This window comes from Gopherus flavomarginatus, chromosome 16 (assembly GCF_025201925.1).
Source record: "Gopherus flavomarginatus isolate rGopFla2 chromosome 16, rGopFla2.mat.asm, whole genome shotgun sequence".
Taxonomy (NCBI): domain Eukaryota; kingdom Metazoa; phylum Chordata; order Testudines; family Testudinidae; genus Gopherus; species Gopherus flavomarginatus.
The window spans coordinates 1,775,120-1,799,580 of record NC_066632.1 but is presented as its reverse complement, the minus strand read 5'-3'; the positions used below and the strand labels follow the sequence as shown (position 1 = coordinate 1,799,580).

General features: G+C 59.6%; 2 protein-coding genes across 7 annotated transcripts in view; both read left to right on the top strand.

Annotated features, from left to right (window-relative positions):
• Positions 1-12,099: 12,099 nt before the first annotated feature.
• QTRT1 (queuine tRNA-ribosyltransferase catalytic subunit 1) lies at positions 12,100-20,527 on the top strand. Of its 2 annotated transcripts, none has more exons than XM_050925267.1 (10): positions 12,100-12,330; positions 13,702-13,770; positions 15,281-15,419; positions 15,866-15,944; positions 16,717-16,832; positions 17,528-17,666; positions 18,784-18,859; positions 19,049-19,158; positions 19,546-19,630; positions 19,846-20,527. In XM_050925267.1, the coding sequence occupies exons 1-10, from the start codon at positions 12,100-12,102 to the stop codon at positions 19,996-19,998; spliced, it is 1,197 nt and encodes a 398-aa protein (XP_050781224.1). In that variant the 3' UTR covers positions 19,999-20,527. The 2 variants fall into 2 exon arrangements, with proteins under 2 accessions (XP_050781224.1, XP_050781225.1); XM_050925268.1 differs by having other exon boundaries at positions 12,306-12,403.
• A 1,027-nt stretch (positions 20,528-21,554) lies between these two features.
• The window catches only part of LOC127035402 (potassium channel subfamily T member 2-like), a 59,340-nt gene continuing 56,433 nt past the window's right edge, over positions 21,555-24,461 (top strand). For 4 of the 5 annotated variants that reach the window (XM_050925234.1, XM_050925232.1, XM_050925233.1 and 1 more), the window contains exons 1-2: positions 21,982-22,231; positions 23,505-23,755. In XM_050925234.1, the coding sequence (XP_050781191.1) occupies positions 23,667-23,755 (89 nt within the window). In that variant the 5' untranslated portion in view covers positions 21,982-22,231; positions 23,505-23,666. Of the gene's footprint in view, positions 21,597-21,981; positions 22,232-23,504; positions 23,756-24,461 lie in introns of those variants that run through there. The other variant, XM_050925231.1, reaches the window with a different exon arrangement.

Here is a 24,461-nt window from a genome sequence, read left to right as displayed (position 1 = left end):
GGATTTTTGCTGCTGGGGGGTTTATTGGGTGGAAAGGGAGAGCTAGTGCTGGGGTGCAGTGGGGTGACCAGATGTCCCAATATTACCAGGACCACACCACTATTAGGGGCTTTGTCTTATATAAGAAACCTATAAACCCCACCACCCTGGCCTGATTTTTCACATTTGCTACCTGGTCACCCTATGCACAAGTGTCAGCCTTGGGGAGAAAAGCTTTGAAGACAAAGTTCTCTCAGCATTTCCTAACACCAGCTGACTCTGGATGGGCCTGCTCTCCTCTGGATGTTCACCTCAAGCCAGATTCCCCGCCACGCAACACAGCTCATGCCTGCTTCCGCCCACTAACGACTCCAGCTCAGGAAAGTATCTGCAATGAAGCCAGAAGTGCTTTCCTGCACAGGGACCTTCATGACAGGCCCTAGGACAGAGGTGGGCAAACTATGGCCCACATGGCTGTCCTGCCTGGCCCCTGAGCTCCTGGCTGGCCCCCTCCCCCACAGACTTAGCTCACTGTGCCAGCAGTGTGGCTGGCTCCAGCTGGGTGGCACGGCTCAGATTTACCAGTGAACACAGGGTGCCCTGGTATGGGTCCCCTCCAAGAGCAGGAGGCCCCAGGGCCAGGTACTCGGGCAGCTCAGCACCGGCACACCCCCCGTGGGGGGGAAGGGCTGCACTGCAGGGACATGGGAGCAGGCAGGTGGTGCAGGTGGCACCATGGTTGCAGGAGCACAGGGAACGCAGCCAGAGGACTCAGCAGGAGGACCGCGCGGCCCCACAGTTGGCTGGAGAGAAGCAGCACTTTGAAGGGGAAACCACCGCTTCTCTCTGACTGCATGGCTGCCCCTGCCCCTCCTGAGTCTTCTGCCCGTGTTCACAGGGCCACATCCTGAAAGGGGCTGGGGTCACAGGGGGGCAGTTAGGGGAAGGTGGTCCCAGGAGGGGGTGGTCAGACGACAAGGAGCTGTGGGGGTTAGATGGGTCGGCACTTCTGAGAGAGGCAGTCGGCAGGCTATCGGGGGCGGGGGCACAGCCTTCCCTACACAGCCCTCCATACCATTTTGCAACCCCGATGTTGCTCTGGGGCCAAAAAGTTTGCCTACCCCTGCTCTAGGAGCTGCGGGAGCCCAGCTGAGCTCAAGGACCCTGGCAGCACACAGGTGAGGATGGGGTCTGTAATGCAGCTGGGACCCAAATCCCAAGAATCTTGAGGATCAGGCCCAAGAAGCGGCAGCAGAGTAGGAGCTATAAAACCACCTGTTTTGTGAAGAAAGGTCCACAAAGTTATTTTGCATGTGCGACACGAGCCCCAGAGAGAAACTAAAGCCAGTTTCCTACTGAAAGAGGGGAGGGGACAGCCAGCTGGGAGGCTCTGCCCCTTCCAATCCACACAATTCTTATAAGCAGTGTCCTGGGCATCATATTAACATCTGCACTGCCCCAAACTCAACTAACGGTGGGCAGGAAGCTTTCCAGGCAGGCACGTATTTGCAAGAGTTTGAATCAAAATGTCTGCAACCCCAACAAAAAACTCAGTGGGGGTCAGGCCAAACGTTTTGTTTCTCGGCTGCTTAGTTAGATTTCAAAGCAAAACGTTGCTCCAAACAGGAGTTGGTTATTTAAAGAAAAAATGACCAAACAAAATGGACAATTGCAAACTTTCTCCAACAGGCAGGAGATTCATCCAAAGCAGTCCCGGGTCATGAACAGTTTTGAGGAATCAGTTTCCCGCCAAAAAAAAAAAATTGCAGGAAAAAAAGATTCCCAGCCTGTTTTCCTCAGTAACACCCTCTCTGGCTGCTAGCTGTTCACCCATGGGCTCTGGAAACATCAGAAGCACTTGGCCGCACCAGGGCCTCATCCCTCTCATGAGGAAGTTGGTTTGTGTTAATGCTTGGATCAGGGCCGGCTTTAGGAGGTGCAGGGCCCAATTCGAACAGTTTTGATGGGGCCCCGGCAGGGATGACTTAAAAAAAAAAATAAAAAAAAAACACGTGGGGCTTGTACTCACTGGGCGGTGCTCCAAGCCTTTGGCGGCACTTCGACGGCAGGTCCTTCACTCACTCCAGGTCTTCAGCAGCACTGAAGGGCCCACCGCCGAAGTACCGCTGAAGACCCGTAGCGCCGCCAGGTGAGAAATTAAAAAGGCGCCTCTAGCCAGGGAAGGGATTCTCACTGGGAGCGGGGCCCGATTCGGGGGAATAGGCCTATAGCCGGCCCTGGCTCGGATAACAAGGCTGTTGGGGCCTCTTATGGCACACGCCATGTTCCTCTGCGGCGTGAAGCGAGGAGCTGGAGAGCCCGGTCACTCAGGCACTGCTCCGTAGTGCTCTCCAAGCACAACTCCAGAGCTCACAACAGATTTATTATTCATATCATAGAACCTAGAGGCTCCAACCATGACCGGGGCCCCCTTGTACCAGGTGCTGCACAGACAGTGAGAAATAGCCCTACCCTGAAGCACTCAATCTAAATAGACACAGGATGGGGGGGAAACTGAGGCACAGAGTGAGTACCAAAGCTCCACTAACAGGTCAGTGGCAAAGCTGGACTAGAACACAGATCTCCCCCATCCCCCTAGCAGGGGAGAGAGGGGGAGGTGGCTGGGACTCTCCCTTGTATTTTCTTTGGGGGTTGCTTGACCCAGACCTCCTGGTGCCAATTGGTAGAGGGCGTAAGGGTTACACGACTCCAGAGTCTGGTATTTACAGAGTGTCTCGTGAGGTCTCTAATAGAAAATGTGTTAGAAAAACGGGAGTGGGGGGAGAAATCTTTCATTGTAGCCATGGCTGTTGGGGAGACAAGCTTTCAGGCTCACAGCCAGAGCTCTTTCAGGAGATCCTCACACCTCTAGTTGTCACCTACCAACCCACACTGGAGCCCATACAGGGTATCATTGAACCATTACAATCCATTCTCAATGGGAACCACATCCTGAAAGAAATCCCCCCCACTCCCTACCTCCCCCCAGCCTCATCACCAGAAGCAAGACCCCTCCCCCAACGCAAACCAGCACCAGACCCTGCCAGAACAGATGCAAAACCTGCACCTATGCCCCCCTGCTCCAACACACCTTTTGAGATCAATGGCTCCTACAGATGCAGCTTATCCCACCCAGTGCTCAAAATGCCTCAACATGGGTAAACGAGACAATCATGATGCTCTGAAACAAACTCAACACAGAAGAACGATAAAAGATACAGACCCCACATCACCTATGGGAACGCTGGTCACAGAGTGATCACTCCATATCTCACCTCTCAGGCCTTGTCCTCGAAGGCTGGTCCTTCAAAAGATGACCTTAAACTCATAACTTTGCTAGACACTACAAATCAAGGAAGATACTGGATTTATGGCTCATTACAACAACCTGTAACTCAGTAACCATTCCCCCCTTTTTTTAGGGTGGGGTGGGGGAAGAGTGGCTACAGAGGCATTAGCTGGTCACTTCAGCTCGAATGGGGTCTTGGAATATGTGTTAGCTACTTATACTAGAGTAAATCTGTTCCATCTTGTATTTATCGACGATGCTGAGCACCTTTCCCAGATCTGCAGAGCAGTTTGTGTAATCTCAAAAGCTTGTCTTTCACCACTAGAAGTTGGTCCAATAAAGGATCCCTCACCCACCTTGTCTCTAACAGCAACCAGTAGCACTCTAACTCAAGTGCTCATGAACAGCCAGTGGGGACTTGAGAAAGAAACTAATGAGAAAAACAGCAAGTTAGGGGAATGTTACCTTGATGTGTTCATCAAGGCTTATTTGACTATAGTTGGAGGACAAAGATGGCACCTAGTCATCCTCCAGAGGAACCAGGCAGCAAGTTTTCTTCATGAACAAAGGGTCCTCAACCAGATTTGATTGAGAACACTGGTGAGAACCTTGGGCGAGATGCTCTTCTTTCGAGAGGAGGTTAATCTGCTAGTTAAGTGCTGTCTCTAGAAGGGGTTGTTGTCATATGTAACCAGGGTTTCCAATATCCTCCTTCACCTGCTGTTCTTTGATCAAGTTACCCTTGTTTTCACCATAAATGTATCTAAGTGCTGATCCTGAATCTGACAAGCTGCTGTGCACTTGTCCTTTAGGAACAGCTGACCTGGTCATTCGGGGGTGGGTCTAGGAGAACAGGTATGGACGTGACAGGGGACAAACGCCAAGGCCACAGTGGCTGGGGTGAAGCAGCTGCTAACTTGTCCCTAGAAAGCAAGGCCTGCAAAGCCCTGCTTGGGTTGCCAGAGGCTGGTGGTTGCAGGGAGCTGATCTCCAGACAGATTTCCACATGCTAGCAGGTGATGGGGTGATGCCCAGCAGCTCAGGGGTACCCCCGGGGAGCATCAGTTACACTGAAATAGATTTGCTCACATCCTGGAGTAAGTTGCATTCACTGAGTCTGGTCACTCTCATTTGGCTCCCTCTAGTGGTGTACCTGCCATTAGCCAGGAAAAGCTAATTACTAGCCAGCTGGTACCAGTAAGACATCCCTTAAAGAACCGGAAGCTGAGGGGAAGCCTAGTACGCGCACACACACGGTTCTATGGGCAGGTGAAGGAGGGAAGGGAGGTGTTGGAAAACGAACAGAACAGTTTTAATGGTTTATTTTAACAAGCCAAAGTCATTTGGCAGGGGGGGCAGGGGACTGGACTCTATGACCTCTCGAGGTCCCTTCCAGTCCTGGAGTCTGGAGTCTATAAACATTCCAGTGCAGGCATGGGAAGCAACCAGAGGGGGGAAGCCCCCTCCCCCTGGGTTCAGACACCAGACTAATGCTCAGGACACCTAGAACCATTCCCAGCTGCACCACTACCTCTCCATGCCTCAGTTTCCCCATCTCCCATCCTGCACCACTTGTCTCTCTAGACTGAGGTTCTTCAGGACAGGGACAGTCTCACTGTGCAGTGCCCCACCCCCAGTCTCTGCTGGGGTCCATCAGTGCTACTGCGACACCCTGTATTCAGGGCACAGTGCCAGCCTTGTGGTCTATAGAGGGCCCGGCCCCCCCTCTGGCCAGCAGGAGGCTGAGTTAAAGCAGTTCCCTGGAACAAGGACAAGCCCCCAGAAGCCTTCACAATGCAGAGAGTGTTTTATTTAAAATTTCTTTGGTTACACACATTAGCTGCAGGGGGGAAGCAGGGCTGGGGCAGCCAGGGCCTTTGTGCCTAGAGGGCTCATGGCCCCTGCTGGGTTTGTAAAACACTTGGCTCCCAAGTACCGCCCGCCCCACCCCCCTTGGAGACACCGGCAGTTCCCAGAGGCCACACGTCCTGCCCAGCCAGGAACACTCATGTCCCCCTCCACCACCACCCCCTGCCCCATCAGTCATTCCTAGCAGGCCCCTTTTCCACCCTGTGTCTGTTGCTGCTTCCTGTCAGACTCCGGCTGCATCTGGTGCCCATGGCTGCAGCACACGGCTTCACCTGCCTTGGTCTTGATGCCAGAGACCTTGCCTGGGGTAACCCTGGGCTGTGCAGCCAGACTTCTCGCACCCTGAGGAGAGGGCGACACACGGGCTCGCAGCCCAGGACTCTGCATCCCGGTCACAAGCTGACTGAGCCCCATGGGGAAGTGGCCAACACACAGCGCTTCTGTGCTCCTCCTGGGGCTCCTGGAAGAGAAAGAAACATCAGGCTGCCCTCCCCACAGCCTAAGGGGCACAGCTTCCAGAATAGACACCAGCCTCTAATGGATGGGTCCAGAACGGCCCTGTAACACCAACAGCTAGTGGAGATGGTCCTCGGGCACAAGTGACAGGGGCTCCAAGTGCTACCCTCATGGTCACAGCATGCAGCCTAGCAGCAGCTGAGTGATCAGGAGTTTCCTTAGCTTGTCAGCTCCTTGGAGCAAGGACTGTATTTGTACAGCACCTAGTGTGAAGGAGCACTAGTCCATGTCTGGGGCTCTGCACCTACTAAATAATGAACAGGCCACTGCAGTGCCAAATGCCTGGCTGCTCAGCTCAAGGTGGAGCATTGCATGCTGGGAGTCAGTTTCCCTGGGCTCCATCTCCATGTCCGAGGCAAGGCGTCAAGCTATACCGTAGGCCAGGTCTAGCAGGAGCAGCCCATGGCGTGGGCCCTCTGTCCTGTAGTTACCTGAGACCTGGAGAGCTGCAGGGGCTCTTGGCAGGAGAGAAGGGGAAGGCAGGCAGGGAGTGACGCTTGTGTGAGAGGCAGCCTTTCGGCAGATCCTGGGGCAGCTCCACATCCAGGCGCTCCAGGGGCAGAGCCATCTCTGATCATGGAGAGGAGAGGGATGTGTCAGCCCAATAATGCTGGCCCAGGGCCACCATGGGGAAGTGCCACGTGCACTGGCCCTGGCACAAGTCCTGCCACCGACTCCACCAGCCTTTTGGCCAGAGAGCTGGCCAAGCGGCACCCCCCTTGCGGGTAAAGGAAAGAAGTAGAGGCTCAAGGCACCTATGAAACCCAAGTGTCTGGGACTCCAGAGCCTCTGCACCAAGTCACAGTGAAAGGAGGCTCTCATGCAACACCCTGCCCCAGGCACTGGGCCCGGCCAGGAAAGCATGTAGTGCCCCACTCAAAGGTGAGCTGTGCCAGGCTGGGGGCCTGGTGAAACTACAGGCCCATAGTCTGATGGGAAGCAACACTGCAGAGAGTCAGGCTGGACAGAGCAGCACGGTCATCTTCAACTGAGACCATTCCAAGCTTCTCATTGGGGTTGCCTGGATTCTCTTCCTGGCTCCATGATCTGGAGCAACTCACTTCACCTCTGAGCTGCTGGTTCCCTTCCCACCCCTGGTCTGCCTAGGCTGGGAGCTCTCAGCGGCAGAGTCTGTCTCTCTGGGCCCAGATCTTGACAGGCACTTGGGGACACAGGGTCCCCAAGAGGCGAGGGCTGCTCATCCTCACAGGCAATACAGGATCCATTGGGCCCCAGCAGGGTCAAGGCCCAAATTCCCCTCCATCTCCAGCCCTGTTTCCCCTCCCACTCCCCCCTTGAGGCCTTACCACTCCGGATCCGGCTCAGTTCTGGCCCCAGCAGCTTCCCATCTAGGCTCAGCAGGACGTATTTCTCCACCTTGATCTCTGGGCTCAGCTGATCCACAGCCCGCAGGTTCGGCCGCTCCATCGCCTCCACTCGCGGTGCAGCCAGGTGCTCCGAGCGCAACGCGTGCACCACGTTCATCTTCAGCTTGGAGAGAGAGTGGGAGGATGGAACAGGCCAGCACAGCTCCCCTTAGATCATATCCCCACCCTGATGGTAGGGCCAGTAGCTGTTGCCCTTCAAAATACACCAGGGAGAAGATCTATGAGCTGGCATGTGAGTGGGGGTGACCCCTGCTGTGCCACTGCAGCCTGGGGGGCTGCAGGTGTTGGGTCTCAGTGGTGCCTGTGTGGCTTCAGCCTAGGGGGTTGGTGCTGGGTAAAGACCCAGCTACCTGTGTTTATGGAGATATAAGGCCTGGCTGTGTACATCCTACTGGGCCAGCTGGCCTCAGAAAGCCCCTAAAACACAGTGAGCACCACTAGTGGGCTCACAAGCTATTCAAAGAGATGTTCTCCTGATCCTATGTGGCATCTAGGACCCCCACAAATAGGGGTGAGCTCTTTTAGCTCAGGCTTTCAGATCCTGAGCTCAGATTTGATCCCTGCTGCCGAACACATGACAACCACCCCTTGTGGTTATCTTGCTGCTGTCTGGGCTACACCAGGTCTTCAGGATGGCATGTAGCCCCCATGGCAATTGATTTCTAGCCCTACCCAAATGACCAGAAGCAACGCATGGGGCTAGCCGCCTACACAGCCTGAAGAGACATCAGGGCATGCTCTCACTCCCCCCCCCCCCCCCGCGAGAGGCTCAGACAGTGATCAAGTCCCCCTCATGCCACACTCTGCCCCAACAAGCTCAGTCTACATAGGATGGCCTCCCTGAAGGGGACCAAGGCACAAAGAGGCTCCGTAACTTGCCCACAGTCACATGGACTCAGTAGCAGAGCTGGGATTAGAACCCAGATCTCCAGTGTCCTGGTCCTATCTGCCTCCACCTGGGGTCATCACCCCCACCCACCTTGTGTTCTGGCAGCTTCGCTCCCTAATTGCTCAGCCCTTCTGGAAAAGCAGCTCAGGGTTTCTGGGCTCAGAGCTACCTCCCTCTGCATCCTCAGCAGGACTTTGATAACCCTGCAGAGCAGAACCTCCACCAGTGCTATGTGCTCACACACGCCCCCTTTGCCCAGCAGACGCAGAATTGCAGGTTCTCTGATCCTGGCCAGATTGTACCTGGTTTGTATTTCACACCAGCTCAGTTCAATACTGACACATGACAGCTTTCCTCTGTCCTGTACCTGCCAGACAAGGTCAGACCATGGTCTAGCTTGCCTCACATCCTGCCTTTGGTGCTCACAGCCCGATATTTTCTCCTTCCACAGGACAGGTAACCCTGCCAATATGACATTCAGCGCTGCATAGCTGACTAGGAACATAATGGAGCTAACCAACTGTGCAGCGCTGGAGATGGAGAAGCCTCGAGGGACTGTGATGCCCCACAGGGTGGGCAATTTAACCCAATCATCCAGAGGCCACGGTTTCACTGAAAACACACCCCTTTGGCAGACACCGAATTGCTCTGCAGGGGAGAACACGGTGTTCTAAAGGACAAGAAATAAAAAGAAGACATGGCTTTTGTTGCTTGCAGATGCAGAGAGGGATTACTGGGGCTGAACAGGCAGAATGATTGAACTGGAGAGGTGATGAGGGAGCCCATGAAAATAAGTGGTGGGCCAGCAGTAGCTAATGATTTCTCTTTTCCCCACCTCTGGCTTTCTGGATAGAACTAATTAAATCCCTCACCGGATTAAATCTATTACCCATATTTCCATTTGGGGTTTGTGCAGGCAGCTGGCTGTTTGCTACTGAGACAGCCCTCGATTAGTTTCCATTCGGGAGCACACGCAGGGGAGCTCAGTCCAGTAAATGAGCCAGGCTTCACCTACAGATTCTTGCTGTGCCCTGCTAGGAAACGCATTTGTGAAAGCCCAGGGCTCAGCCTGCAACGAATGATAAGCTCATGCTCAAAGTGCTGGGCTGGAACTCTGGCGATAGGGGTTTGATTCCTGGTTCGGCCATAGACTCCCTGGAGCACCTCACATCAACTGGGTGCCTCAGTTTCCCCATCTGAAGTGGGAGCCATGATGGTTCCTTGTTTAGTCAAGCACTAAGCCCCAGTCTCTCATTAGGTATTTGTGTAGCACCTAGGGCCCTCTCCCACACAGAAGCAGCACATTCTTTCCATAACATCCTTAGAAATGCACTCCCACCCCCAAGCACTGTCAGTGGGAATCCTTTTGTTCCCTAGCATGGAGGCAGCCTGGCACTGCTGGGCTATGGAGTTGGTGCCTTTCAGGGGTGGTGGGAAAAAGGTGCTGGATTTATCTCCTTGCAGACCCCCAGCAATAGAACAGATGCAGCATGAACAGGGCTTGCACCCCCTGACAAACATCCAGCCCTCTTTGCTTGTAAACCTCAGGACAGACAAGTCAGACCCAGGCCAGCAGGCAGAGCCCATCCCAAGACATTTGCCTTTACTGTCTAGGCCCCTGTATTACCACATATTTCTGCTGCAGCACTTCAGAGCACCATCTGCAGACCTGCCCTCCAGTGCGCTAGGTACTGTACAAACAGATCAACAGGTCATTACTTTTCAGCAAACAAGAAAAGACACCTAGGAGCTGCCAGGTCAGCTCAGCCCCAGGTCCATGTAGCTCACTAACCAGTCTCCAACAGCAGCCAGAGCTAGTTGCTGCAAAGGAAAATCATGAAGTTTAAGAGCCCTTCTGAAAAGCTTTATAAAAAGCTATGGACTAGGAGGACTCCAGGGAGCCTTGTTTTCCAGAGAGCGCAGTCAAAGTCACTTAAGATTTAATGCTTCCATAACAGCCTAAGACAATAAACTTCACTGTTTAATTATGCAGCACTTGCAAGATGGATGAGAGGAACCATGCTTCCATTTGCCACCTTTTGTTTTAATTGGCCCATTGCTCTTGTGTTATAAGATGGGGAGAGTAGAACATGGCAGGCTCTTTTCAATACCCTCCCATGTTGTGCATACTTTGTGCACTCTCTCACCACCTCCTGATCTAGGTAGGCACAGATGCCACAGCACACCTCCTCACTGCAGGGACAGAATATCTGACAGGGTAAGGAGAGCACTGGCCTGCCTGTCAGGAGGGTCACTACCTCAGTCATAACTAACATGCACAGCCATCTCCCCTAGGAAAGATTAGAGACAGACATCAATTATCCCTCACCTCAAGGGCTGTCCCAAGTTTTAGTCCCACAGTTAGCTACAGGCCATTAAAAAAAGCCTCCTCTTACACCCAGCATTGAAAGTCAGTCACAAGAGGAATAAGAACCCATAACCCTGGGGCTGCAGAAAAACACCCCAACACCAACCCTACCACATTGTAAGCCCCCTACCTGACTAATATTTCTGCACTCCTCTTGGGGGCATAGCAAGGCCAAGCTAGATACTTTAGCAGATCAAGCTTAACCCAAACACTTAAAAATAAACACCTTACTCACTCACCCCCAGCTATCTTCCCTTCACACCTGCCTGCCAGACACCTCCAGCAGCCATGCCTGGCCCTATATACTAGGAGCCTTGATGGCCTCACTCAGCAACCTGACTCCTCACACCTGACCACCCCTCACCTAATTCAATCGGCCTCTTATTAGCCTTTCCCAATTCAACCCCAACTGTTTTCTAATAAGGTTTAGGGAGATGATTTCTCTGCAAGCCAGTATCTATTGGGTGTCTGGGAAGTGGGTGGGCGAAGCCTGCCCACTGCTAAAGGATCCCCCCCCAGCCTAAGGGGAGGACCCACAGGACCAAAGAACCCACTGAGTTCGGGGGACAACTAATAAAAGAACAGGGACAGGAGTGAGGTCAAAGGGTCATAAGAAGGGAACCTGACGGGGACACCGAGCAGAGAACCCCGGACAGCGCCCACTGCTCCTCGAAGGCGTCAAGGGAGCCAGTGGACGCTGCCCAGAGGAACTCTGCCCGGATGCATGAACGGACCATGGATCGGAAACAAGCCCCACAGTCACCGGGGTCTCCATCGGCCAACCTCCTCTCCCTGGTCGTGTAGATGGCCTTTTTAGCCAGGGCGAGGAGGAGGTTGACTAGGAGGTCCCGGGACTTCGTGGGGCCACGGAGAGGGAGTGCGTAGAGAAGGAGGTGAGGGGAAAAGTGCAGCCAGAAACGTAAGAGGATGTTAATGAGGAGCCGGTGTAGGGGCTGCAACCTGGCGTACTCTAAGTAAACGTGCGCCAGGGTCTCCCTCACGCCGCAGAAAGGGCAGGTGTCTGGGACAGGGGTAAACCGCGCCAAGTACTGCAAGCCAGTATCTTGCTCTTTTGGGGGGCTGGAGCAGGGGTTTTGCCCTCTAGGGCATGAGGGGACTGCGGGGGCGGGGGGAGGAATAACATGGGATGTTTTGCTCTGGGGCACAAAGGGGCTTGAGGCCTTGGTGGGCAGGAGCAGGGGACACATTGCTCTGGGGGCATGAGGGGGCTTGGGCTAGAGTGGGGGGTCATTGCTCTGGAACATGAGGGGGCTTGGGCCATGGGGGGATTTGCTCTGGGACATGAGGGGGCTTGGGCTGTTGTGGGGTTGGGCTGGAGCAGACGACATGTTGCTGTGGGGCCTGAGGGGGCTTGGGCTGTTGTGGGGTTGGGCTGGAGCAGACGACGTGTTGCTGTGGGGCCTGAGGGGGCTTGGGTTGTTGGGGGGCTGGAGTGGGGGGGCATCTCCCTGAGGTATGAGGTGGGGCAGGCTGGAGTGGGGTGTTGCTCTGGGGTATGAGGGGGTTCTGGCCATTGGGTGGCTGGAGTGGGGGGCATCAATCCGGGACATGAGGGGCCTTGGGCCTGTGGGGGGCGTGTTGCACTGGGGCCTGAGCCCTTGGGGGCTGGAGGGGGGGCGCGTTGCTCTGGGCCACGAGGGGGCTCGGGCCTACTGGTGAGGCTGAAGCCTGCTTCGCTACCCGCACTTCCCCGTTGCCAAGGCAACGAGAGCGGCTCGGAATCACATGACCATCCCCAAGATGGCGGCGCCCAATGAGGATCACGTGACTCCAGGCCAAGATGGCGGCGCCCAGCATTTGCGGGCCGGCGCTGTCTCTGCGCGTGGTGGCCGAGTGCGGGCGGAGCAAGGCTCGGGCCTGCGAGCTGCGGCTGCCGCACGGCCCCGTGCCCAGCCCGGTCTTCATGCCCGTGGGCACGCAGGGCACCATGAAGGGGATCACGGCCCGGCAGCTGGAGGGGCTGGGCTGCCGCATCTGCCTGGGCAACACCTACCACCTGGGCATGAGGCCGGTGAGTGACCCCCCCCCGGCGGGGGGCCTGACCCCCGACCCCCTCCCCCGCCTACCACCTGGGCATGAGGCCGGTGAGTGACCCCCCCCGGCGGGGGGCCTGACCCCTGACCCCCTCCCCCGCCTACCACCTGGGCATCAGGCCGGTGAGTGACCCCCCCCGGCGGGGGGCCTGACCCCCGACCCCCTCCCCCACCTACCACCTGGGCATGAGGCCAGTGAGTGACCCCCCCGGCGGGGGGCCTGACCCCCGACCCACTCCCCCACCTACCACTTGGGCATCAGGCTGGTGAGTGACCCCCCCCCCGGCGGGGGGCCTGACCCCACCTACCACCTGGGCATGAGGCTGGTGAGTGACCCCCTCCCCGGCGGGGGACCTGACCCCCAACCCCCTCCCCCTCCTACCACCTGGGCATGAGGCTGGGGAGCCTGATCACCAACCCCCTTCCCCACCTACCACCTGGGCATGAGGCCGGTGAGTGACCCCCTCCCTGGTAGGGGGCCTGATCCCCTCCCCCTCCTACCACCTGGGCATGAGCCCGGTGAGTGACACCCCCTCCCCAGCGCGGGGCCTGACCCCTGACCCCCTCCCCCACCTACTACCTGGGCATGAGGCTGGGGAGTGACCTCCCTGGTGGGGGGCCTGACCCCCAACCCCCTTCCCCACTTACCACCTGGGCATGAGGCTGGTGAGTGACCCCCCCCTGCGGGGGGCCTGACCCTCAATCCCCTCCCCCTCCTACCACCTGGGCATTAGGCTGGTGAGTGAACCCCCCGGCGGGGGGCCTGACTCCCGACCCCTTCCCCCACCTACCACCTGAGCATGAGGCCGGGGAGTGATCCCCTCCCCCCCGGCGAGGGCCTGACCCCCAATCCCCTCCCCCACCTACCACCTGGGCATGAGGCCGGTGAGTGACCCCCCCCCCCGTGAGGGCCTGACCCCCAATCCCCTCCCCCACCTACCACCTGGGCATGAGGCCGGTGAGTGACCCCCTCCCCGGCGTGGGGCCTGACCCCCAATCCTCTCCCCGACCTACCACCTGGGCATGAGGCCGGTGAATGACCCCCCTCCCGGCTGGGGGTCTGACCCCCAACCCCTTCCCCGACCTGCCACCTGGGCATGAGGCTGGGGAGTGACCCCCCTGGCTGAGGACCTGACCCCCAACCCCCTCCCCCGCCTACCACCGGGGCATGACGCCGAGGAGGGACCCTGTCCCTGCAATCTAGGAATAGTCTGTAGGTGGGTGCAAGCCTGATTGGGGACGGGTGGGGGGTTAGCTGGTGCTTCTGGAGTTCTGGTTTCTGGAGAAGCCTTGGGTCTGTGTTCACGTTTCTCACACACCTTTTCCCCACCCCCCTAAATCCGCCTCAGGGGCCTGAGCTCATCAAACAAGCCAACGGCCTTCATGGGTTCATGAACTGGCAGCAGAACCTGCTCACGGTGAGTGGGGCTCCCCAGGGCGGGGCCAGGAGGCCTGATCCCTGTGGCTTGTGGCAACGGGGCAGTGGGTTAGAAGCCAGGTGCTCCGGCAGCCTCTCGTGGAAGCTTGGCTCTGGGGGGTGAGTCGGGGCCCCTGTGGGCAGCGTGCAGGGTGGGTGGTCAGGATTGGGGGGCCCCTGTGGGCAGCGTGCAGGGTGGGTGGTCAGGATTGGGGGGCCCCTGTGGGCAGCGTGCAGGGTGAGTGGTCGGGATTGGGGTCCCTGTGGGCAGCGTGCAGGGTGAGTGGTCGGGATTGGGGTCCCTGTGGGCAGCGTGCAGGGTGAGTGGTCGGGATTGGGGTCCCTGTGGGCAGCGTGCAGGGTGAGTGGGCAGGATTGGGGCCCCTGTGGGCAGCGTGCAGGGTGAGTGGGCAGGATTGGGGCCCCTGTGGGCAGCGTGCAGGGTGAATGGTCAGGATTGGGGCCCCTATGGGTAGCGTGCAGGGTGAGTGGTCAGGATTGGGGCCCCTATGGGTGGCGTGCAGGGTGAGTGGTCAGGATTGGGGCCCCTATGGGTAGCGTGCAGGGTGAGTGGTCGGAATTGGGGCCTCTCTGGGCAGCGTGCAGGGTGAGTGGTCAGGATTGGGGCCCCTGTGGGCAGCGTGCAGGGTGAGTGGTCAGGATTGGGGCCCCTGTGGGCAGCGTGCAGGGTGGGTGGTCAGGATTGGGGCCCCAGTAAGTTCCCCCTGTGCTGACTCTTACGTGGTGTCCGGCTTCTCTTGACTGTTGTTTTGTTCCGGGTTTCTACAGCACCTCCTACTGCCATGGGGTCCTCGGTGCTACTGTAATACACCTAATACAAATGTACAGCTCCTAGCACAATGGCCCATGATGGATGCCTAGGTGGTACCGTAATACACCTAACAGATAATACAAAGAGTACATTTAGTGCTGGTGGAAGGTCCCACGTTGAAGCGGCTTCTGTACTGTGTATCTACCAGTTCAGCCTGGGCACCAGCAGGACAAGCTCCCTCCAAGATGCTGCCCGTAGCTAACATGCCTCTTTGCTGCCCCAGCAGCGAGCGGGGAAGCCTCTGAGGCTGCTGTTTAGTACCGTTTGCCTCACTGAGCGCCCGGGAGAGGGTGACTAGCAAGGGGCCTCATGGTGAAGGCATCAGTCTGGCACTTGGGGGATCTGACTTGAGGTGACTCCCTGCGGGACTTGGGCAAGTCAGTGACTGCCCGTGCCTCAGTTTCCTCGATCTGCAAAGAGGGCATTGCAAGCAAGCTCACTAATGACTCAAGTACTCAGATGCTCCAGTGGTGGCCTCATGGAACAACCACGGTAGATGGGCCACTGTCAACCCGGAGTTGGTTCAGAGCAGAGGCCTGGAGTGTCTGTTCCCCTCCCTCAAACTGTCCATCTTCCCTTCTCCCTGTGCTGCACCTTTGACCCCTGCGCAGTATCTCTGGCATAAATCTCAGCGCCCCCAGGCCCAGTACTCTCTAGCTCCTGATGGGCTTGTTCACAGGACAGCGGCGGGTTCCAGATGGTCTCCCTGGTGGAGCTGTCCGAGGTGACGGAGGAGGGCGTCCGCTTCCGATCTCCATACGATGGGGAAGAGATCCTGCTGACGCCGGAGAAATCCATCGAAATCCAGAACGCACTGGGTAACTTGTGCTGTTTGGGAGCCGCTGGCTGGGTCCCTGATGCCTGCCAGTGACTGCACACAACGGGCTCATCCCCGAGGTGCAGACCAACCGAGAAAACTAATGTAACTCTGGAAACGGTTTAGGCCCCGGTCCTGCAACAGGGCTTGGGAGGGGTCAGTGCTTTGAAGACGTTAATCGCTGTGGATGCTTTTCCTTTGGTTAAAGCAGAGTGGGGTCTAGTGGGTTGAGGGGAGGGGGGCTGGGAGCCAGGACTCCTGGGTTCTCTCCCTGATCTGGAAGGGGAGTGGGTTAGAGTGGAGGGCAGGGGGTTGGGAGCCAGGACTGCTGGGTCCTGTTCTGGGCTCTGGAAGAGGATGTGAAATTCAGGGCAGAGAATCGGAGAATGGCCCTCCCCTGGCTTGCGAGGCCCAGCTTAGGCTGCCTCTCCCTCATTCCCTTCCTAGGCTCAGACATCATGATGCAGCTGGATGACGTGGTGAGCAGCACCCTCACGGGGCCACGGGTGGAGGAAGCCATGTACAGGTTTGTCGAGTCTCTGTAGCGCCCCCCACCTCTGTGCCTGCTGGATAACATCCAGCAGAGCCTTCCCCAAGCGGCAATGTCCGGATGATGGGCAGGTGCCCCACTCGGGCTCCTCCGCCCCCTGTTTTATCCATTGCCCCAGGAGCGTGGGGGGGTGGGGTTAACCCTCAGCAGGCCGAAGCCTCATCGCCTGGGGGTCCTAGCTACGGACGGATCGAGGGCATTCCCATCTTGCCCAGTTCACCCCCCGTGTGGGTTCCGGTCATCTCTGAAGTCTGATTTTTGTCACTGTCCTGCCCTGCCTGCATGTTCCTCCTTGGGAGGGGTACCCCCGGATGTAGGGGGTACAGTGGGACTCTAACAAGGAGGTTAGGTGGCCCAGTGGGGTGGGAATCAGGATGCCAGGGTTCTGCATCCTGAGGCAGATGTCGCCTGGCTTGGCCATCTAATGGCTTCAGTTGCTGACTCTCTCTGCCTTGTTTTCCCATCTCTAACATGGCGACGGGGCTAATCCTTAGCTCCCGGCTGAGCTGTGTGTCTCCAAGTGCTTTCCGAAGCAGGTCCCTATCATTACTATCCCCGTTTTACAGATGGGGAAACTGAGGCACAGGGCAGTGAAGTGGCTTGCGCAGGATGGCGCAGCAGGTTGGGAGGCAGGGCCAGGAACAGAACCCAGCCCTGCCGAGTCCCAGTCCAGGCTCTATTCATGAGGCCCTGCTGCTGCCAGTCTCCCGTGGGCTGGCAGGGACTGAGCAGACAGGGTGCGTTGCAGGTCGATTCGCTGGCTGGACCGCTGCATCGCCGCCAACAGCAAACCCGACAAGCAGAACCTCTTCGCCATCATCCAGGGCGGGCTGGACCCTGCCCTCCGCACCAAGTGTCTGGAAGGTAATGGAGACCTGGCTCTGCTCCCTCCGGCAACAGCTGGTCTCTGTGCTCCGAGCCTGGGGATGGATGGCCTGGACTTGGGGGCCGGGGTGACTGTGGGCAAGTCCCTGCAGCGCTCTGGGCCCCTGTTCCCATCTGGACAATGGTAACTCTTCCCATGTCTAGATGGACCGTGAGCTCCTTGGGACGGGCCTGATCTCGGGCGGGGCCTCAGTGCTCCTGTACCTGCTGCTGAGCGGTTTCACCTCTCCGGAGTTTAGAGCCACCAGACAGCAAGTGACACAAATCGGGACGGGGGTGGGGGGTAATAGGTGCCTATATAAGATAAAGTCCCAAATATCAGGACCATTCCTATAAAATCAGGACATCTGGTCACCCTAGGAGCTGCTGGGAAGCCGGTGTGGCCTGGTTTGGGGTCTCCAGCCCCACTTTGGTCGTGGGAGCCGTGTGGGGCCGTGCTGCCTGCGTCAGGAAGCCCCCAGCTGGCTTTGGGGTAGGATCTGGAGCTGCTGGCAAGACTGATGGCACTAACCACAGGATGGGGGCATGCCCTGGGGGTGGGGCAAAGGGGGTGTAGAAGCTGCATATGCCCCCTTAGCTTGTGGAGACCCTCACGAGGGCGTGGGTGGGTGCGATCCTGCCCTCCCCCTCCCCCCTTAGGTACAGGACTTTGCTAGCTCTGTTTCCATCTCCAGAGATGACGCAGCGGGACGTGCCCGGCTTCGCCATCGGGGGGCTTAGCGGTGGCGAGGCGAAGGATCACTTCTGGAGGGTGGTGACCCTCAGCACCGACCGCCTCCCCAGGGGAAAGCCCCGCTACCTCATGGGGGTCGGGTAGGTGTCGGTGCCGAGCAGCACCCGTTCCCCCTTCTTCTGGAGCTTTCAGCTGGGCTTGGCATCTCAGGGGACTGGTTTCCTCCACGTGGGCTCAGAGATTGTCCCGTCTACGCAGCACCCGCTGCTGCTGAGCTTTGGCCCAGCCTGTGGTGCAGGTGGTGCTTCATGCTGTGGAACCGAGGGGCTTTGGGAGCCTGGCACGGGAGATAGTTCATGCTGCAGAACCGAGGGGGTTTAGGCACTGAGAGCCTGGGGAGCAGTGCTTCATGCTGCAGAACCGAGGGGGTTTAGGCACTGAGAGCCTGGGGAGCAGTGCTTCATGCTGCCGAACCGCGGGGGTTCAGGCACCTGGGAGCCTGGTGCGGGAGATGGTTCATGCTGCAGAACCGAGGGGGTTTAGGCACTGAGAGCCTGGGGAGCAGTGCTTCATGCTGCCGAACCGCTGGGGTTCAGGCACCTGGGAGCCTGGTGCGGGAGATGGTTCATGCTGCAGAATCGAGGGGGTTTAGGCACCTGAGAGCCTGGGGAAGGGGGTGCTTCATGCTGCAGAACCGCGGGGGTTCAGGCACCTGGGGCGGGGGGTGGTTCATGCTGCCAAGCTGATGGGGTTCAGGCACCTGGGAGCCTGGGGAAGGGGGTGCTTCATGCTGCAGAACCGAGGGGGGTTAGGCACCTGAGAGCCCAGGGAAGGGGGTGCTTCATGCTGCAGAACCGAGGGGGTTCAGGCACCTGGGATATGGGTTGCCTCATGCTGGGAACCAAGGAGGTTCAGGTGCTTGAGGCCTGTTGTGTAAGTTGAAGCCTAAACATGGCTGCCTAGTTACCCCACTTCCTCTTGGGTCATGGGAGGGGAGCACATGACCCTTTGCCAAGAGGGTGGTGCCCAGGGGCCGGCAGGTACGGCCCACTCACTGGCAGGGCAGGGCCCCAATGCTAACATCCCTCCCCACCCATGTGCCTCGCCGTGCCCTCCAGGGATCCCCACTATGGCACCACCTCTGTTGAGGTTCCCCAGGCTTGGGCTGGAGCCCGGCTCTGCTGGGTGTCGGGGGCCTAGGCTGAGACCCGATGTGCTCCTGGGCCAGTTTGCAGAGCTGCCGTCTTCCCCCCACAGCTACGCCACGGACTTGGTGGTCTGCGTTGCCCTGGGCTGCGACATGTTCGACTGCGTCTTCCCCACCCGGACTGCGGTGAGTGGCTGCTCCCCTGGGGACAGGGTAGGGGGTGTCAGTCTGTCCGGCTGCACCCTGGGCTGCTCTTGTGTGTGCCTGGATGCCCCATAGTGATGGGAAAGCAGCTGGGATCACACACAAACCCCTCCCCCAATAACCCCTTGTTGGCCACTGTCCCAGTGACCCGCTGGATCCTTCCTCTCCCAGCGCTTCGGCTCGGCCCTGGTGCCCTGGGGCTCCCTGCCGGTGAAGAACAAGCAGTTCGCCAAGGACTTCCGGCCCATTGACGAGAACTGCGACTGCCCCACCTGCCGCAGGTGCGTGCCCTGGGTCGGGGGAGGGGGGCAGGCAGGGGTGGTTCTCCTCCCCGTGGCCACATCCTCGCCCCGCAGATGGGCTGGGAGCCAGCGGCTGTGCTGGGCACCTCGAAGTGGGTTGGTGCTTGGGGGCAGGGGATGTTGGGTCCCCACCCTCAGCACAGATCTCCTGCCCTGATAGCAGGGGATGGAGGACAGAGCTCCCCCCCTGCCCCCCAGCAAGTTGCCCGCACTCCCAGGTACTGACCCTGGATCCCAGCCTTTTGGCCCCGGCTCGTCACCAGGGGCTTCTGTGTGCCTCTCGAGCGCTGTCCCTTCCGAGGCTGCCCCGGGAGGGTCAGTTCCTGCGGCCTGCACCTCGTTCACCGTGGCGTTTCCCCGTCCCAGGTATAGCCGGGCCTTCCTGCACGCACTGTTCCGCAGCGAGACGGCAGCCATGCACCTCCTCACGGTGCACAACATCGCCTACCAGGTGGGTCCCCAGGAGTTCTGCCCTCTGGGCCAGGCATTAACAGCCCTGGAGGCTGGGGGGCGAAGTGGGGCTGTTACATTTGCTGTTGCTTCCTCCTCGGAGCCAGGCGGGTTCTGGGCGTGTGGTGAGCCCGTGGGTCTGTCCCCGGTCTGTGTGGGAGGGGATGTGGGAAGTATCCAAGCTGTTCAGGGTGTAATCTTCCCCTGCCCCCCCAGCTGAATCTGATGCGGTCGATCCGGGAGAGCATCGTGGAGCAGAGGTTCCCGCAGTTCGTCCGAGACTTCATGAGAACCATGTACGGCAGCCGGGAGCGGTACCCGCTGTGGGCCATGGAGGCCCTGGCCTCGGTCAATATCACCCTGGAGTGACAGTGGGTGAAGGAGGGGGGGAGTTTTACAAAGAAGATGAGCTTGGAGGGGCACAGAGAATCTTTTTGGGCTGGATTATCCCAGCTCCCCCACCCGGCGGATCTCCCTCAGCCCCCTGCGATCGGAGGGGTCAGATGTGCAGCCCAGCTGGCTGGAAGGCTCGGGAACAAAGCCTCCCCATCTTCTGAGGCCCATGGGACGAGGAGGGGCAGCGAGGCTGCAGCACTCAGCTCCTCTGTGCAAAGGGTTCTGGGTAACACGGGAGCCCCGGATCAGGATCGGGGCAGGAGCAATACGGGTACCTGGATTGTGGGGTCCAAAGAGTTAAATCTCAGCAGTCTCCAAGCTCATTAGGAAGGGGGCGTGGGAATGATTTTAAACTTGTTTTTTGTTTTACTGTTTCTCCCCCCCCCCTTTGTACACGGTTTGTAAGTAACGGTTGGGTTTTTAACGAGGTGGAGCCAGGCGCTCTGCTCCCCACTGGGCCGAGCACGGCCCACCAGCCCCCAATAAAAGCTGCAAGCTGCCAGTGGAAATGGAACACACTGTTGGGGGGAGCTGACTTGCGGGGGGCATGGCTGCCCTGGGGCACAGACTAGATTCCCCCCCCTTCCCAGAGCCACTGTGAGGCACCAGAGCCCCCCGTGAGGCAGGGCACATACCTGCTTGTGATGCAGAGAGGGGGGCAAATCCCCTTACAGCATGTACAGGGGGAGGCAACCCCAGAGCTCTTCTGTGTCCCTTGGGCTGGGTCTGAACCTGCTCAAGAGCATCTGCCTCTAGGCTGTGGTGCAGGAACTGTCTCTACAGGGGTCCTGCGCTCAGATGCAGCTACTTCTGGGGTGGGACCTGGCAGCTGTTCAACAGCGGTACCCAGCCCCTGCTTTGGACATGGAGCGAGCAGGAGTGCTGGGAGGCAGGGCTGGCCTGGGCCCAGGCTGGCTGTCTGGGGAATCCTTGATGCTCATCTCCAATCTGCTCTGTGCCTGATGGTGGCCGATGTGGGTGAGGCCTGGGGCTAGGCTTGTGGGTGTGCCCCCTGGTCTAATTCAGGCAGGATCTAGCCAGTCTCTCCACCCGCAGCCTGTTACAGACCCTACTGGGTGCCCCTGTCCCTATGCACGGGGTGGGGGGAGGAGAGGAAGTCGGGCCCAGGGGTTAGGATATGAGCTGGGGCCTCCTAGACCTGGCTTCAAGTCCCTGCTGTGCTGTAGCCTCCCTGTGTGATTTCGCCCAGTGGCTTAGTGTCTCTGTGCCTCAGTTTCCCCGTGGGTACAGTGGCAGTACCAGCCCTGCCTCTCTGCCTAGAATGGGAGCGTCTGCAGCCCTGTGAGGATCCCATTTCCCTTCCATACCCCCACTCCTGCTTCTCCCCCAAGCCTAGCCCCAGGGGGTCCCCCCAGCAGAAGGCCCCGCCACCTGCACCCCAGCTGGTTGTGATCTTCGCGGGGAAAGCCTCCGCAGGGGAACCAGCTGCTGGGAGCGGGAGGTTCCCCCATCGGCCACCAGGGGGCAGCAGGTGCCCGACGAAAGCGGGGCTCTGGCGGCGCCGCAGCGAGCTCCAGAGGTTCTGCTGCGTGCGTGCGGGGGTGTTTACGGTAAGTGCTCTTCTCATCCCAACGGGGACCCTGCGCTGGCTTCTGTCCTGGAGCACGGACTGCTGGGGGGAGGGGGGAGCCGGTACTAGAAGAACCCAGGAGTCCTGGCTCCCAACCCACCAGCCCCCACTCCCCTCCCAGAGCTGGGGAGAAAACCCAGGAGTCCTGGCTCCAGCCCCCTCCCCATCTAATCCAACTAGCTCCACCCCCTCCCAGAGCCCGGGAGAGAACCCAGGAGTCCGGGCTCCCAGCCCCGCCGACCTAACCCACCAGCCCCCACCCCCTCCCAGAGCCAGGGAGAGAACCCAGGAGTCTGGGCTCCCAGTGCCCCTTCTCTAACCCAACTAGCCCCACTCCCTTCCCTGAGCTGGGGAGAGAACCCAGGAGTCCTGGCTTCCAGCCCCCTGCTCTAGCCACTAGACCCCACTCCTCTCCCAGAGCACAGATCCTGGCTTGCCGGGTGGGGTTCCTATGCCCGCCCACCTGGCTTGTGGGGGCTTGTGTCTGGTAAAGCAGCTGGCTGGGAAGATCTGGTGCATTTGTTAGCTCTGCCTGCTCCATCCATCCTGCGTTTGACCTGGGTCCCTCTCGTCCCTGCCAGCTGGAACAGGGCAGCCCGAGAAGGAGCCCAGGAGGTGAGGGGCCTGGGTCTGGGTACAGTTGCCCGGGCACCTGGTGAGTAGGTAAGCGAGGCTGGCGCTGAGGCGCCTCTGTTCTGGGCAGATTCAGCTTTGCAAACCCTCCAGCGTAGAGACCAGCCTTGCCCGGGTCCCCCTGCCTGGGCCATCAGCATTACAGGGCAGGTGCTTGCCAGGCATGGGGCACTTCTACCCTGGCCGGGCATCTCTTCCACCTGGTACCTTGGGCAGAGGGTGAGCCAGGGGTTAAGCTGTACGTGGCTTGGGCTCCAGTGCCCTCCCACCAGCTCAGGCATTGCTTGTGCCAGGCTGTACATGGCATGATGCATTGACACAGGGTGTCTTGGAGGGCGGGGGGTGGAGGTGAGCTGCCCTGACCTAGGAGAAGGGGGCCCAGTGTGTGGGGGGAGCAGGGTGGGAGAGGAAGGGGGTCATGGTGCTGGGGGGAGACGCGCTAGTGCCAGGCGCACACAGGAGTACGCACAGCGAGGGCCAGGCTTGAGTCTGTCTGGAGTGTGCACTATAGGCTGTGTGAGTGCAGCCGTCGGGGGTCCACTGCACCACGGGGAGGGGAAGGGAGGCGGGGCAGTGGTTAGAGTGGGGGAGGGGGCTGGGAGCCAGGACTCCTGGGTTCTCTCCTGGCTCTGGGAGAGGGGTGGGGTCTAGTGGTTAGAAGCAGGACTGCTGGGTTCTCTCCCCAGCTGTGGGAGGGGAGTGGGGGCTGGTGGGTCAGAGCAGGGGGGCTGGAAGCCAGGACGCCTGGGTTCTCTCCCGGCTCTGGGAGGGGAGTGGGGGCTGCTGGGTCAGAGCAGGGGGGCTGGGAGCCAGGACGCCTGAGTTCTCTTCCCGGCTCTGGGAGGGGAGTGGGGGCTGGTGGGTCAGAGCAGGGGGGCTGGGAGCATCTTGTCCCCTCTCCCGCAGCCCGAGGTTAAGGAAGCGCCGCGGCCGCAGGTGGCCCGGGGAGGGGAGGGGAGAGGACAGCAGCCCCCAGGCGAGGGGCGGATCGGGGCGGCCCCTCCTGGCTGAAACCGCCCCCCGCATCCCTGCCGGAGACCGAGGCGCGCTCAGCCGGCTGGCTCCCCTCGCTCCGCTGCCTCCCGAGCCAGCCTGGCAGGGGCCGCCTGCCCCCCGGCCTGCCAGCTGGGGGGGGCCGTGCCATGGGCTAGCGGCAGCATCCGCTGGGGGCACCTCCCAGGCTGCTGCAGGGGCCGGGCACCAGTCGGCTGGCAAGGCGAGGCTGATGGCACCAGCTGCTCGCTTCCCTCCCCAGCCCAGGCAGCGGGTGGCAGAGAGCTGCTCCCGGATGCCCACCCTGCCCCACCATGCCCGTGGGCCCCGGGCGTAGCGGGCCGCCCTGGCTAGCGGCTCCCGGCCCCCGCAAGCCACCGGGGCACCGCTGAGCGACGGCAGGACGGCGGCGTCGAGGGCCAACATGGTGGAGCTGGAGAAGGAGGTGCTGCCGCTGCCCCCTCGCTACCGCTTCCGGGACCTGCTGCTGGGGGACTGGCAGGCCGACGAGAGGTGAGGGGAGCCTGGCCCGGGGAGGGTCCGGGGAGCCCTGCGCTGGTGCCTGGGCACGGTGGGCACTGGCGCCCTGGGGGGCCTGGGCGAGGGGTGCATGGAGTGAACTGGAGCAGCCCCGAAGCCCCGGAGATGCTGGTCCCAGCTCCAGCTTTGCCAGCCCACCTTGAGCGAGCTCTGCCCGGGCGGTGCTGGGGGTGTCGGGCTCTCTGGGGCTTGGCCCCGTCGTGGTTCCTGTGCTGCCTACTGCAGCCTCCCTGGGCTCTCGGCCTGGGTGGTGGGTCTGCCACCTGCCTGCCTGAAGCACTTTGCCCTGGGAGCCGGGCGCGTGATGCCCCCTGGGCAGCCCCTCGTCTTCCCCTTCCCCTCCATCCCCCCTTTGAGGCCAGGGGAAACAGGCTCCAGGTTTGGAGTTGCAGGGGGCTCGGTTCCCCTCCCTGACCACCCCAAGAGCCTCCCCCATGCTCCCTGCTGATGTCTGTGTTTCCTGCCACTTATGGGCACCCCCACCCCGTGTGAGGGATGGGGACAAATGGGGAGGCACTGCCTCTGGGCTTTGAGAGGGAAGGGAGTGGCAGCATGGTCTGATGTTTGGGGGAGTACCAGGACTCCTGGGTTCTGTTCCCAGTTCTGGGAGGGGAGTGGGGTCTAGTGGTTAGAGCAGGAGGTGCTGGGAGCCAGGACTCTTGGGTTCTCCCCCCAGCTC